The 16,221-nt window shown below is 38.3% G+C and overlaps 1 protein-coding gene across 1 annotated transcript in view; it reads right to left on the reverse strand.

Moving 5' to 3' along the window:
- Positions 1-16,221, reverse strand: part of REV3L (REV3 like, DNA directed polymerase zeta catalytic subunit) — a 125,065-nt gene that overhangs the window by 29,791 nt on the left and 79,053 nt on the right. The window contains exons 13-18 of the mRNA XM_037391313.1: positions 11,573-15,782; positions 10,215-11,194; positions 9,546-9,628; positions 8,163-8,288; positions 6,373-6,565; positions 3,850-3,961 (exon numbers count right to left, since the gene is read on the reverse strand). Of these exons, the coding sequence (XP_037247210.1) occupies positions 3,850-3,961; positions 6,373-6,565; positions 8,163-8,288; positions 9,546-9,628; positions 10,215-11,194; positions 11,573-15,782 (5,704 nt within the window). The remainder of the gene's footprint in view (positions 1-3,849; positions 3,962-6,372; positions 6,566-8,162; positions 8,289-9,545; positions 9,629-10,214; positions 11,195-11,572; positions 15,783-16,221) is intronic.

Below are 16,221 nucleotides of genomic sequence, written 5' to 3' on the forward strand. Positions count from 1 at the left end.
AGCTTTCCTGCATTTTGTACTGACTGGTTTACGGAGCTATGTGAATGTGTTTACTCTTTTTTCTGCCTTTAGGTTCAGACACAGAGGTGGTTCTGTTTTACTTTTTCAAGCAGATAGATTCTTCCAATTTTTCTCCCAACTCATTGCAGCTGACATGATAAAGAGATGGTCTGTTCAGGCAGCATGACAGAATCCTTTAGGACAGCAATACAGGCTCCATCTAAAGAAAAAAAAATATTCCCCTATGACAACTCCAAAGAGCATACAACTTTGTTCTCTGTGCTTGTAGATCAGCCACACTGGCTGCACAGGATGGGAAGGAGGTTGTTTCTCAGGTGCTTTACACCCGTTTTGAACTGAAGTCCTATTTTTTTGTTTATAGCCAGAGGACTGTTTACCAAAGAAGGGAAAATTGGACCTATGTAGGCGAGGCTTCCTCTCAAACTCTAAGATGGTTGTCAGGGTACCAACAACCACTTTAATTATGCTTTTCTTTATTGCAGATCCATACTGGCTGTTCTTCCCTGCCTCCTTCAAACTCACCTCTATGGCTCTTCAAACTGTTTCCTGCCTCTCAATCCTCAAGCAGCTCAGTATTTCAATACCTTTTACAATTAAAGAAAATTCTCAAATTCCCTTTACAATGATGTGATTTCTTTTAGCTGTTTTTCCATAGATTTTGGTAGTCACACTTTTAAGTACTCCCATTTCACAGCTGAATTGCTCTCAGTAATAATCTCCTAGAAATAAAGGTGCTTATTCCCTTCAGTATTTGGACAAATCTGCTAATTTTCAGCACAGATGAAATCACAGATCACAATTCCTGAGAAACAACCAGGTTATCTTCCGGTCTACAGACCTCAAGGTGACTTATTTTCATTTGCCAACTGCCTTGAGTTAATCAGAGACAACATCTAGCAATTCCACTGAAGAACATTCAACCTGGTATTTGCTTTACAGATGCCTAGGTGGAAACACACGTTAATCTTACTGTTGTCATTCAGATCTAGCACACACTGAACAACTTCACAGTGAAGGTGTAACTGAATCCAACTTCAGCTCATCAATTTCAGTGAACTTTCTGGAGCAATACTCATCTTCAATGAGTATGTAATGGAGTAACTTTAGCTCTGCTATAAATAGCGAGATCTGGGAAACACTCTTCAGTGACAAAAGACTAGTCGTGCAGATCAAGAAGAAAACACCAGCAAGCTTCAAAACCTCACTAGTTTATCCCTCTCTGCTTCAGAATCTGTGTCCCTCAATATCAATCAGCGTGTTATAAAGACTATTTGCGTAGATAATCTGGGTTGTTTGTTCGAAGACAAAACACTTGCAGATTTGTGATGAAAAAAAAGAGACTGATGAGTATTGCAGGAAGTTACAAACTTCCCGGGAATTGCCTTTCACTCATCTATGTGCTGTGAACAGTGGTCAAGAATTCTCTATTGTGCTTTTCCAGAATTTACATCTGTTGACAAGAAGTGACAGAATCAACCACCTAGTATTTTCAATAACCAGGACAGAATAAAAAAAAAAAAAAGGGCTAAACAGAGAAGTTGAAGGCTGGAACTTAAAACAAATGAGTACGTTCCACCATTTCACATATTTGAAGTAAGAACAAGAATTAGGCCAACCACCAAGAAAATTACTAGAAATGGGAACAAGAATTCTTCAATTGGACTGCATAAGACAATTCCTCCCACAGCTGAGGTACCCTCTGTTCAGTGCACCAAAAAGTTGATAAAGTCTGTTCATGGTATTGACAATAAAGATTGAATAGATATCCTGTCATCCATTGTGCCAGGAACCTGGAGTTTCATTCTTCCATCCTTCCTTCCAACAGCCAAAGAGGCCAAGAACATGAACCAAAAGCTGGGCACGCTATTTGGTCACAAGAACCTATTATCCTCTAGCCTGATGCATTCATCAGTACATAAGATACTGATAATGGTCCTCTGCTGATAAATTAAGGTGATTTTGAGTTTTGCTCCATGAACCCCAAGTGGTCGTGCTTCTTAAACATGGTCTGATTGTTTTCTTTAACCTATCAGATCTACTATATAGTGCACCTACCAGAACAACTGGAGTACTTAGCTTGTGCTGCAAAAAAAAAACATTAAAAAGAGCAACAGAAGATTGTTTAAAAAATAATTCCCAATTGAAGTTTTCATTCAAGCTGCTTGCTTGTCCATTTTCCATTGAGAAAGACTTACGCAGTCCACTACTTTTTAATCAAGTAGTTTTACCATACTTTTTCCTTCAGTGAAAGCTACTCTGAGTCTAGACACTTGTTTTGCGCTTAAGAAATATAAAACATTTACTTCAGCAAAATTTCTTACTCTCTTTCACCTAGGCTTCAGAAAATAAAGGGGTAAAAAAGCAGCAAACTGAACATGTGGTCCAAGTTTTAAAAACGTATTTGTTGAGAATGCAGCAGAAATCTGATTCCTTAGGTGACATTGCATAGAGCAGGTAGGGAAGTAGTCTAAGACTATGACAGCAGAATGCCTCTCCATTAACAGATTCAATCTTTTATCTTCCAGGAATACAAGTTAACTAACTCAAATTTTTGGAGATAAAGTTGTTGTGTCAAAAAGGCATGCTAGCACAGTGTTGAAAGAGAAGATCTCTTTTGAAGAGATCTCTCAGTCAGCAACCCGGTGATTGGTACATTCCATCTTGAAGTACTACAAAAATTGCATGCTTTTTTTCATTCTGTAATGTCTTCGGTACGTGCAGTTGTAGACTTCTTCTGTTCTTCAGCGATAAATACATATTCTAACTGCTGAGTTCTCTTTCCCATACTCTCTGTGTCACTTTTTAAACTTCCACCCAACTGTTGGGGAATTCTTCGTTTACTGGCAGCTTCTCATTCTCAGTAACTTTCCTAAGTTTGATGGAGCACTAGATTTCCAAGAAAGAAAAATAAAATTATGTTCCTTACCTGAGTTTTGTCTTCTCTGAACAGGGATCTGCTGCTCTGTCAGGACCCACCCTGAGTTGGTTGCATTCAGCAACTCTTTTTGTATTCTGGCTTCATGGGGTTGGTCAAAGTCTTTCTCATCAGAGGTTTTCTGGTTGGAGAGAGAAAGAATTGCAAATGTACTCTGCCTAGTACACACTTTTCTTGTGCCTCTATTCCAGCAGGGTGACTCATAGTTTAAATCCGTTTTATTTTTCCTTGCAATTTTACAGCTTTGCACCTCTGACAGTTGGGTCTGGAGAGACGTCTGTAATTCCACCTACTCGTCAGCCGAGAAGGCTATCAAACAGGCTTCCCAGCCTTGGTGGAGATGGGGAAAACCAGCAGTTTTCCAAGTGTGATAGAGCAGGGGATTTCCATTCAGAGAAGACAAAACTAATGAAGGAAACTGATTTTTCAACTACCAGTTATTTTAATCTGTCCACAGCAGTCTCAGTGCCATGTAGGGTTTATTCTGTCTTGCCTCACTCCCTAGAAAAATGCCTCCCATCTGAGGGGTCTTCTGTAGCTCTCAGCACTGTTAATATCTACTATTCTGAGAGTTTCAGAGTGAGATGTGCAATGAATTCTGGGATTAACAGGAAAGGTTGTATGTTAAAGAACATTACTTATATGGCTGATTAGTTTCAAGACTGTAATTCAGCTGCTTAAGAGGATCTGAACGTTCTTGCTGTCAGAGAAAAGGAAAAGCAAAAAGCATTTTTATTCGAAAGACCACCATGCTTGTCCACTCTAGAAATAATCCTTTGAGGGAAACAACAACAACAAAAAAAATCAGTATTTGAGAGACTGGCAAGGGTTGAAGGAACTAAATCTGCTGTACCAAGCCTGAAAAATAAAAGCAGAACGTACAGATATGCTACCTTTTTACAATATTCACTACTTCCTGGAAAAGAGTTCTTTCATCAGTAGCGTAACTGACTTCTAGTCCTGTAACTCCAGATCTTGTGAGTAAGGGGGCTTGGTCTCTGCTCCCTAGAAAATAAAGTGAAAAAAAGAAAAAAATCATTACAATTTAGAAGGAATTTCATGACTGCAGTCAACAATATTACTTGAGAACAAAACATACAACTCAAAAGAAGTATGGAATACAACCTATGTTTATCTTTAACATGAATTGCTATCACAATTAATTCCATGGACTTATTTTGTTCCTCCTGGGTGGAAAAGTGTGTTCTTCTCATTTTGTAAAATTCTACCATAGTGGTAATCTTGCACAAATTCTCCGATACAAATAAATTTGTTTCAAGAGAAATGTCACCATTTTACATGTACAGGAGTCCATCTATTAGAAAATTATATTGAGTAAGAAATATTAAAAGACCATAACAGCTCACACAGTGTTTTCATGCAAAATATTTAATTGCTAGCTTAAGAGTAGTGCTTTGCAAAATGCTCTGAAGAATGAAAATGCTACATAACATAGTATAGTTCTTTTTTCAGTACAATTCTTAAACACTGTTCAGTTACTAATATAAATGGAAAAACATGAGCAACTGCTTACTTAGTGCACATTAAAAGTGTCTACATTGATAATGTGAGAATAATAGCTAAATTTGTATGCATGCAAGAACTCAGCATTTGCCTTCCGTATAAAAAAACCTCTTTAAATAAATTATATGCAATACATACTTTGTCTTTTTGGTTTCTCTATACAACAGATACTAGAATCTCTGATTAAGGCAACAATCTGGAGTTTTTAAAAGGCATTCTACTTTGACACATTTTTAAGATCTTGAGAATTAAAAGTGTGCTTTCAGAAATAGATGTTGAAATGAGTACTGCAACTTACAAAGCAATAGTAATACAAAAAGGGGGGAAAAAAAAGGTGTATCGCAACGTCAAGTCACTCCACAGGGAACTCAAAAAAGTTCGAACCCAAAAATATTGACAGCACACATCAATTAAAGCAAGAAATGTCACAATAACATTTAAACACATCATTTTATTTCATTAACAAAAACAGATCAGAAGCTTTTGGTTTTCAAAATATTATTGGACCTCTTTACAGAGAGCTTTTTCTTGATAATTTATCAGTGGCACACACCTAGGGAGCCATAGTGGCTACACTGCGGAAAAATCTCACTTAGTCAAGATCATGGTGATAATTTTTTTAAAGATAGTAACAACAAGCATGTAACACCAGAATAAACTTCACTAAGAATAAAAAGAACTTAGCTTAACATAATATCTACAATACTTTGAAAAATAAACTGGTAAAAGAAGGAGCTGTTGCCTTAATGCTAATTTTTTTTGATAGGTTTTTGTCCACACTTAAATTTTAGACAGTATTTTGTGGTTTAATACACATTCACAATGCCAAAGAAACCCTGAAAGAAAAGAGGACTTTTTAAAAATTTTTTTTGTTTGGGTTTTTTTTTTTTTTTACTAGCCTAAACCAGTGGTACTCAACCTTTAACAGCTGGAGAGCCACTTCTTTATTAAATGGAGTTGTAGAGCACCATAAAAATCAAGTATCAACAGTGTGATTTTTTTTCCATCATGACACTTCAATGTGTGATGATGCTGCCTCAACACCGTCACATATTGATACATCACGACATGACACATCAGCATCCTCTCTCCCAGCAGCATTCTGTCTTCAACCCCTTCTGGCTGCTAGGAAGGAGTGGGGTAGAGGGGTGGAAGGGGCAAAAGGGCGAGTTTTTCCCCATTCTGCCCCACGGCTGCTGGGTGGGAGGTGATCTCTACTCTTACCTGTGGGGGGATCCCAGCAGCTCCTTTTCTTTCCCCCTATGGGAGGGGGAACTTCAGCGACTCCCACACTGCTGGTCCATTTGCTCAGTGCTCCCCGCGCTGCCTGATAGAGTGGAGCGCCGATCAGATGCCTACATTGCGAGAGCCGCCTGTAGGGCCATGAAGAGCCACATCCGGCTCTAGAGCCACAGGTTGAGTATCACTGGTCTAAACAAAGCCAAAAAGGTACAATAGAATAAGGGCCCCTGTTTAGATCCTAAAAGGATCAGATAAAACCACAAAAATAACCCTTAAGTAAAATATAAAACATACTGTCTTGCTTTTAACATTTTCTACTTGTAGCTATCCAGCAACTTGAGTAGGAAACTAAAGGCAGGTTTTCCTCTTTATACTTTTAGAACACTGCAGGGGCTTGTCCACAAGTACGCAAACATAGATATTTTGCACATGTGTATGTTATTTGTGGTTTACAGCCCATGCAATAGTTCTTTGGAAGATATAAGCAGGAAAACTCTGTTTAATACGGCCATTCATCCAACAGTCAACAAGACAAAATTAAATGAGCTAAATAGTAATATAGATACTCGATTATATTTTGCTTGCTACTGTTTGATTACTACAAAATAAGCATTTTTGCAAAATACGTTAAGAAAAAAAGAAATAGGAACCTTGGCTTGAGAGTGTCCTGTCTCTATCAATCACTATAGCACCAGTGATTTCTTTTTTATCGGTATTTGGCAGTGCTGTGTCTGATGAGATGCAATAGAATAAAGCACAGATCGGATCAAACTCTGGGTCTGGTTCCAAATCTCGTCTGGTTCGAGCATGTAACTCCATACTGATGAGGGTAAGGTGTTGGACCTACCGACAAATAAATAGAATAAGTTAGTATGTTTTGGAGCTTTCTTCAAAAAATTTAAGAGAGTATTAGTGCAAATTAGTGCATTGCAGACATTTAAATGGTCATATTATATTGTAACTAAGAGGTCACACCTGAAAATTAACAGAAGTAATTAAACATGCATCTCTGGATCTCACTTTTTTGCAAAGAGCATTATCTTACAAAAAAGATTAATCACTTAATACATTTTTAATACTCAATTATTAAAATTCATTATTTGTTTCCAAGTACTACCATCTTCTACCACAAGCAGAAAACACAAACAGAAACGTTCAGCTTCGCATCAGTGAATTCCTGTAATGTTTTCAAACAGCTTTGCATATTGAGCTGAATTAAGTTTCCAGACTGATCAAGAGCAAGGAACACCATTCCTCTTTATTTTCCTTTCCCTCTCTCACCAAAGACGTGCAAACAAGCATGGAGACTAAGTCACTTACAGGGAGATAAGGAGAATACCTAACTTTCCCTTCACTTGCATTAATGAACTTCCACATTATATTGCCATAGCTTTTTGCAGAATGGTTTCCATTAAGAAAATGCTAATCCCTATATATTGTACAGTTGTACATACTGTACAGTTTTGACTCTACAATAAGTACTGTAGTATTTAATACTGTTTCATCACTGTGTTGTTGCTCTGTTGTCTTGCGTAATATACTTGACAGTGTGGACTAATGGGCAGGCTGGAGAGATTACAAGGGCAAAGTTACAAATATTTCTGAATATGTAAGCTGCCCTGGGGTCAGCATCATTTCCTCTAGATTTGCATCCTAAATCGCTACAGCAGCCATCACTGAAATGAAATTTTACTATCAAGCTCCATCTCAATTTCCTGCAAAATCATGTTTCTTGTGGCTTCTCCTATGTCACCTACTCAGTGCACAAAACTGCTACCTCCCCATCTCATCTGTAAATTTGTCAACAGCTGCTTTCAAGCCACAGATGTGGTGACTGTCTGGGAGCACATACATGCTGGCTGACCAATTAGCAGCCCAACACGGTAGTACTGTATTCACACTGCATCCCTTTCTCCAGCCCCAATGCTGATCTCTCTTTCCAACACCAACCAGCTATCTACATGAAATATGTAGAGACATTCTCTGAAACACGTACCATTTTGTTAAATACACTAGAAATTGGCCAACAGGTTCAGAAGGTAGCATGTAGACACAATGGGAGGACCTGACTGGGTGATGCCTGATGCCTTGTTTCTTAAGAAAACAATTCATGAAAGTTACGGTGAACTAGTTTTCCCAGTAATGTTTTTATACAAAACTTACTACTACTTCCTTCTGATCTTTCCCTTATTTTTATTTTTTAAAAAAAGGTTTACCACCACCTCAACAAAAATACTGCAAAATTTAGTTCAATACTATAAAATAAAGGCATCTGAAGACCAAGCTGAAACTAGTCGATCAACTACTTAAAGCTGCAGACGTCTCACACTGATTAATTTTAAGTCAGGTAGGGATGAATGAGGAAAAGATTTTTAAATTCTGCCATTATAAAACTTTATAAAATTTACATTTTATAAAGTAACATGTAACAATAAGTTACCTCATGTAAAGATTTTGCCTCCTGCAGGTTTTCCACACTGACTTTAAAACCATAAGTGTTATTTAAAGATGGTCCTTCAATCTGAGAAGTCTCTTTCTTTGGAGCACCAAGGGCAGCAAATTGATTCTTATTGAGGGGGAGGGGGTGGGAAGAGAAAAACACACAGTATAATATTGAGAAAACTACAGGTTGTTAAATTGACATGCAATATTAATTGAAATGTATCTAATGAAAATGTAAACGCTACACTACAATTACGAAAAAAAAAAAGTTTTCAACCATCTCCTCCATGTCACTTTTCAACAGGGAAACAACACTTGTATCTTTCTGCCTTTAGTATTTATTTTTAATGAAACCTCATAGTAAACCAAGAGGCTGTTTGAAATACTTAAAAAAAAAAAAAAAAACAAACACAAAAAACCCAAACACATACCAACCAAAACCAAACACTCCCACACATACAGGCTTTCTTAGAAGCCTGCGGACAGGGGAACCAGCAAATGTCTATTCTCTCTTGAGCAATAATTCATCAAACCACCCTGTTTCAGTCACCACTTTTTAAGGCACTGAATTAAGGGTACGCTTAAATACCCACTTGAACTGGATGAATACCAGTATGTTGAGAACAAAAGAGAAAACGAATGGGTCATTTTGGTAATGCAGCTAGCCACTCTTCTGTTTCCAACACAGGGAACAGAAACACTGTTTAGAGAAATTTTACTCTGTCAGCATACTAGTGCCATTAATTGCCTGCTTCAGGGGTCCTCAAACTTTTTAACCAGGGGGCCGGCGCGGATGCAGTGGCAGGCAGTCATCTGCGGCTGCTTGGTTCCCCCCCAACCCCCGCCGGGGGGGTCTGTAAATACCGGGGGCCGGATTGAGGACCCTGGGGGGCCGTATCTGGCCCGCGGCCGTAGTTTGAGGACCCCTGGGCTACGCTGTTTTCAGAAAATGCTTAGAACATTGTCTGAAAACTAATACACACAGAGATACATAATATACAACATCTGCATGTGTGTGTATATATATATATACACATACATACACACACACACGGGAAATCACAATTGAACTTAAAAAGGATGTTGTAAGTAAAAGAGCAAAAAACCAGCCTTACGTGGCACCTCTTTAGTGTTTCATTAGCATCTCACTACCCTAAAACATAACATACTCTCCATATCCAACTTCTCCCCGCCCCACAAATGAAACTGATTTCTTCTTCCTAACTTTGAGCGTATACTGATACCACAGCAATTGCACCCTACCATTTTAAATGTCTTTTCAAGATCTTGACAGCAAAAGAAAAAAAAAAGACAGAAGAAAGAATGGAAATGTGTATGTGTGGCATAATAAAAATGCATCTGTACATAAATCTTCATCTACCTTAATTTGTGTGGTTAGGAGTACTCTTTGAAGACTATCAGTATTACTTCCTCTCTTGTGGCTCAGTTTCTGGGCTTTTGGTTCTGTAAACATAGATGAGTACAAAACTGCTTAGCCTCAGTAATATTGTCTAGGCATTAAATAACATGCTAGAAACCAGAGGCATTTGGTTTACAAATATTATCTATATAAAGAAATACAACTTTGTTCTCTGTTGAATCCAAAGCACAACTATTACAGTTTGGTATTTTGGACATTAAGGAATGTATAGTACAAGACCAGTAAGTTACCAAACCTCACATCATTATCACCTTGAACAGTGAAATGTTATTCACACTCTACATTGAGACTATGTTTGGAAAATACAAGCAATACAACCAACAAGATTTCAAAATTGCCAAAATAAGCTATACTTTTAAATTAAGTTTTTAATCAGTTCTTCAGTGTTCAGATGCTAGAGACCATCAGGAAGCAAAAGCGTGCTCTGCTTCTAGACATTTTTCATAACTCAACAGTTAGTTTAACAACAATGCACAGGCCTTTTCCTTTCCAAAACAAGTTTTAAGTGTATTTTTGTGGGGATGCAATTATTTTATCATTATGTCAAAAGAAATATAATATATTCAGAAATTCTTTTGGTGTATCATTAGAATCACTTAATGGATTTACCTGTGGATAAAGGAGTAAAACCAAGAACTTCAGGTAGTCTGTCTTGATTTTTAATCTGCACAATGGGTGTACTATGTAGGCAAACAAATCCAGGATTTCCAGGATCTCCATTAACTGGAAACGGTGATGTGTCAAAGGATGTCCTCATGTCCCCTTGGGTGGATGGAGAGTTTTGTGCACTTCCAACAGGTACGACATCATTTTCTTCCACAGAAGACAAAACGATATCCTGACTTTTCCACTCTGCGTCTTCTAAATTGGACTGCTTGGGATCTGGAGATGCTACTTGCTGCCAAGGAGGAAGTACTGGAGAATCTGGTGAACTATAATTGACATAATAATCTTCCTCTTCCTCCTCCTTATCATGTTCTAGTGTTGAAGTACTAAGTGTCTTGGCTTCATACGGAGTTTTATTAGAGTCTATGTAATTTTTAGTATTTATAGAAGTTCCTATAGTACTTACAGGCTTATCACAGATTTCCTTGGTTTGTGTTTTTGTAGTTTCTGCCACAGAAGCAGAATTCTTTGTAGGCACAATAGGTCTTTCACCTTCCAGGCTAGATAAATGTAAATCTTTAGCTGCTTTTACTACTTCTACAGATTTCTCTTCAGACAATACTGAAGAGCTGAAATTCTCAGCTGCCTTTGCCAGCTCAGCAGGATGATTCTTAGGCAATTTCTTGAAATGTTCATACTCTTCTTTGGCATGAAGCCATATCTGAACTTGCTGTTGGCTTGGAGCACACTTGCATGGCATTATAACTATTTTTTTGTCTTCACTAGTTTTATGGCTATTACTTTCTCTTTTATTAACAGTAGAGTGACCATTACAAGGAGGAGACCCTGGTCTAGGACTTTCCGTCATTGCTGAAAACGCAGTCTTCCAGAGTCGTAGACCTTCTAATGAGAAGTCCCCCTCAAACTCGAGCAGGTCATTTGGAAGTCTAGTTTCCACTGTGAGAAGCCGTCCTCCAATCTCCCTGTGAAGAAAACAGTTTGAATTGTTGTTTTGCTCTGAACTACACTGCAGGCAGTCCTCAAGATGATATACAAGCAGAGTCCTGCTAACTAGTTTTCTCGCTATGGAAATCCTGTGCACAGTATCTTTCTTTTACAAACCAAGCAGGCACATTCCCACTTACTACAACAATATCAAGCAATAAAAAAAAATAAAGTGTCATGAATGAAAAAGGGTATTTGCACAGGAAGTACAGTAATTTTCAACTTCAAATGTATGCATATCAGATGGGATCTTTTATGCATCTGTGCCACATAACAGTGTAAAATTGTTTACAGGAATAAATTAAATTTAATATAATCACAAGCATATGTAGGCAGAAATGCATTTAACACAGTACCTTGGCTTTTCTGGGGCATCTGAAGGATTGCTGCAAAATGGTTCCTGATAAATTGTTTCTGCGAGATCATGATCCAGCAAAGTTGCCATGATTTCTTCACGACTGGGTGGGGACATGAGAGGCTTAAGAATGTGAGCAGTACGAGGCGTGAAACTTCCATTCTTTGATTGTGAGGGAGAACTGGTTGATCTTGGTGAACTATCTGGAGTTGGAGTTAGTGCCTCATTGTTTCTTGAAACATGTAATTCTAAATCCTCAGACGCTGCATCTATAAGTTCACCATCCGGAGAAGACAATATGGATGTAAAAGAGGTACTAACTGAATCAAGTGGTTGACAGGGTTCAAAAGTGGTTTCTTTTCTAATGTGGCTTTGAATCCAGTCTGAGCTGGCTGGCTGAGAAAGGTTAAGAAATCTCTCTTTATTTACTGTGTTTCTATTCAATTTGAATTTTTCATTTAAACATACCTCAGTCTCTTGTGTGCAAGAGGTATCGATAGAATTAGATCTAGAAGTTGAAGGATGAACGTTTTTCCTCCATTGGCTATGGCAGTGGTTCTCATTATTATCCAGTGAGGTTTTCTCAAAAAGCTCAGGGCTCAGAGAACCAGACCGCATCCATTTACTTGTGCTTGAAGTATGTTGCTTTTCTTCCTCAGATTTTTTGTCATTATGACACAGAAAGTCATTTTCTGCTGTTTGTCCAGAACCAAGATCTTGAACTGCATCACTCAAGAATTTCTGGGGCAAATTTTGATCTGCTGGGACAAACTGGCTTGCGGAATAAAAACTGCAAAATCCAGTTTGCCCTATAGTATTAATATCAAAGTTGTAATTGTGGTCTGGAGACAAGCTGTCTTCAAGCGAGTAGCAGCTTTCAAAACCAGGGTCTGAAAAAAAAATGGGGCTGTCATCAGATACAGTGTGATCAATGCGACTGGTGATCTGCTGGCTTAAAGACTCCATTTTTGACAGTTTTGGTGTTTTTTCTTTAGGTTTTGTATTCCTGGGAGCACGAGATTTTCTTGGCAATGCGATTGACCGTGACCTTTTGATTGCTTTATTCTGTTCAAGAGGGCATGGTAGACTCCTGCTCAGCTGTGTTTTAGCTGGTAATGGTTCCTGTGTAACGTTTGCATTCTGAGCTTTCTGTTGTCGCTTCTGGAGCAACTCTTTCAAAACAGCTAGGCCAGACTGTCCTTCACTGAACGCTGATGGGGCCACTACAGTCCTATTTTTATACTGGGTGATGGGTTTTGGTTGCATGGTTGTTTCTGACAGAGATCTCTGTTTTACTGTTTCAGGTTTAAAATGTGATATATCCAAAATAAACCCTCTCTGGTTTTGATCCCAGTTTAACTGTTTCACCGGACTCTTCAAAGATGTTACAAAACAGTTCTTAGGCAGCTGAAGTGGCCCAGGGCTTTCTTCAGATGACTTAAGAATAGAAGAACAAGGATCAGAATGCTTGGATGCCTCTGGTAAGCAGAAGATCTGCTGTTGATTACTGTCTTTACAATGCAAATAGTTAGAGGCATGTAACTGATCCATCTTTGCTGTGTCCAAAGAGTCATGAGCCTCATTTAATTTCCCGGCTGGTGGTAAGTATCTGTTTTGCAGATTTTTTATCTCTTCGGCTTTTGCAGAAGTCTTATCTTTAGAGATGCGTGCATTCTGTGTTACCTGAGTTGAGTGATTAGATGGATCAAATATGTTTTGAATGAGAGCAGACTCCTTCATTCTAAACACAGCACTTTGAGTCCTGGGCCTTTGAGAGCTCATTTTTGGTACTTCCCTTCCAGATGCCACAGGAGTAGATATGAAAGACAAATGAGGGTCTTCTTGTGGAGCAGGTAAACACTGTGCATCTACAGGCTTATCAATTTCCATCAATGAATGAAAACAGCCTGATGAATTCCCTTGTGCATCAGCTGCTGAAGGAAGCTGTGCTGATGGCAGATATCCTGCTGAATAGCCAGGAAGGGGACTGTCTTTCCGGTTATGAAGTGGCTGTGAGTTGACAGAGCTGTAAGAAATCTCAGGCAGATCTTGACGTTTCAGCACAAACTTCACTTCTGCAGCAGAGCGAGCATTTCCTTTTTCATCTTTAAACACAACACGCTTTCTCGAGGGTGCTTTTTCAGCTGTTTTTTGTCTTTGTTTTGTTCTAGGTTTCTTCTTTCCATCATCTACCGTTTTATCGGCCTGATTAATCTTTTTCTTTTTCTTGGTAGATACAGTGGGGCTAGCAAATTTCTTTTTACATTTCTTAACCTGAGTTTTTGCTCGACTATTTTTTCCTACACTAGAATTAACAGTCTTGCTGTTGTACATATTGGGCCCCCTACTATATAAAGCTTCTCTATCCAGGTTGGTCAAAATTTCTTCTGCTTTTGGATCAGTGGGAGACCAGCAGCGAGGTGGAGATGTGTTTACTGGGCTTGTGCTTCTCTCAGAAAGAAAACCTAACTTAGACATAACATCGCTATAGTTATAGTCACAGTCTTCAGCTTCAGCATTGTAGGATGGTGAAGGAGGAGAAAGAATTGTATGAGTCCTTTTTCTGAAAGATAAAGTTCTTTTAATATTTTTACTACATGTTTTTTGTGGTTTTCCAGCTTTTTTCTTGGTTGACTTATGTTTTGCTTTCCTTTTGTGACTTTTCTTTGGTGTCAGTGGATAAATAGGATATTTGGTTGCAGGAGAGTCAGGAACTTTTGGCCAAAAGTCCTTTAAAGGTGCAAGCTTTTTATATAAGTTCATTTTTTCCTCTGTGAGTACTACTCTTTCCTCACTAGAATCTACTTTCCCTAGTTTAACAAGCATATTTTTTCGCCCTCTAAATCTATTGATGATAATATATTTAATAATAACAGGTGGCAATTTTTTAGAAAGTTTTCTACGCTTTCGAGACTTCTGAGACCCATCCAAACTTTCAACACTTTCTATAGGTTGAGGTAGATTAATTTTTGAGTTGTGTGCAGCAAAGCTTGATTCACTGTCTTCAGTCTCATAATTTACCTTCCGTTTTGTTCGGAGCGTGTATTTATTCCCACATAATCCAAATGACTGCTCAGTTTCAAGAGATCCATCTGCAAACTGGCAGTCAGTATAATTAGCAGTACTTGTAGGCATTTTGTTTTCAAAAGCCTCAACAGGAACTTGAACTAAGTCACTAGGTAAAGCACTGTCCTTATCAGGAATGTTACTACAAGCATTACCTTGTGTATAGCAGCTTTCCTTCACTGATGCAACATCATTTACACTTGCAGGCTCTTGATGATTGATAAAACTATGTTTCTTTTTATTCAGCTTCAACCTGGACTGTTTGTTGCCTTGCTGTAATTTATATGTCACAGGAGCTAACTTCTGTGGTCGACTGAGACAATTAGAAAGAACAACACTAGGAAAGAACATATAATGTGCTGCTTGTTGACTGAGGCTTGGCTTTTCTGCCTTATGCTCCTGAAATTCTTCATACCTAATTTTAAGCTTATTAAGGCCACCTTCATCAGTGTTATTTTCAAGTGAATGTACCACAGTTCGACTGCCTCCTGAACAAGACACCAATTCACAATTTTCTGTAACTGTTGCTGGAAAAAAGCTATTTATACTTGCACTGCTAGATTTTTCACTTACTTCAGAGGACATTTTACCTTTGGAGTGGCTGGAGTGGCTCAACTCAGAAAAGTTAAATAGGTTTTTATTCAACATGCTGTCACCAATGTGGCGGCCCACATGCATAAAAGAGACATCCTTTTCAGCCTTTCTGATGCTAGTATACTTCCTACTAGGTATCTGTCTGCTCACTGATGAAATATCATCTTCATACTCAAAAATGTTATTTTCATGTGAAGGAACTGGGAGAGTATCTTTATTGTTACTGTCTTTGTGAGAGTTTTCTGCATGGGTACTATTGCTGAATGGAGTTGGGTACTTTGCTGAGTAAGTGCTTTCTTTTGTAAGAGAATGGACTGAAAGTTCAGGTCTTGTTTCTGTGTTTGGTTGTGAGAGGTCTTCTACTAAATCTTCATTATTCAAAACATGGTTAGAAAGGGCACTTGTGTGTTTACACTGAAAAGTAATTTTAGCAGAAGATGGGGGTTCTAGTGTAGCAGCATCTTTGTGAAAGATTGAGGTCTTTACAGACATTTTGCTTGTTGCAATGACGGAGGAGTGAGTTCGAGAACTTTCATTATTCAAAGGATTGTCTGAAATGGAAGACAAGCGATTTTACTCTAGTTTTCCTGTTAAAAAAAATAACCTAAGACATTAAACATTTTAATAACATTTTCCTGAAAGCCCTCCCATTCAAAGAACAAACAAAACTCTTCTAAATCACACTGCATTTATGATCATGACAACTACAGCCCCAGAGTACATGAGCTGCTTTATCAAAATCCCATCTTCAGTACACTGGCGTCTCAGCCATTCTGTCAGTTACTCATAAATGGTAGACTGGCACACAATTGCCAAAGGCTTCATGCTGGTTTTCTGAAAGAAGTCTTCTAAAAATCACTTTCAGGTAACTCAATACAGACTGTTTTCTAGAAAAGCTTGTATCCTGCTTTGTCCCTGAGAAGCATGCATACTGACTGGCTCTGAAAAACAAAGAACTTACTTAGATGACTTTCCCCTTACAGAAAAGTC

Source organism: Falco rusticolus, chromosome 6, assembly GCF_015220075.1.
Source record: "Falco rusticolus isolate bFalRus1 chromosome 6, bFalRus1.pri, whole genome shotgun sequence".
Lineage (NCBI taxonomy): Eukaryota > Metazoa > Chordata > Aves > Falconiformes > Falconidae > Falco > Falco rusticolus.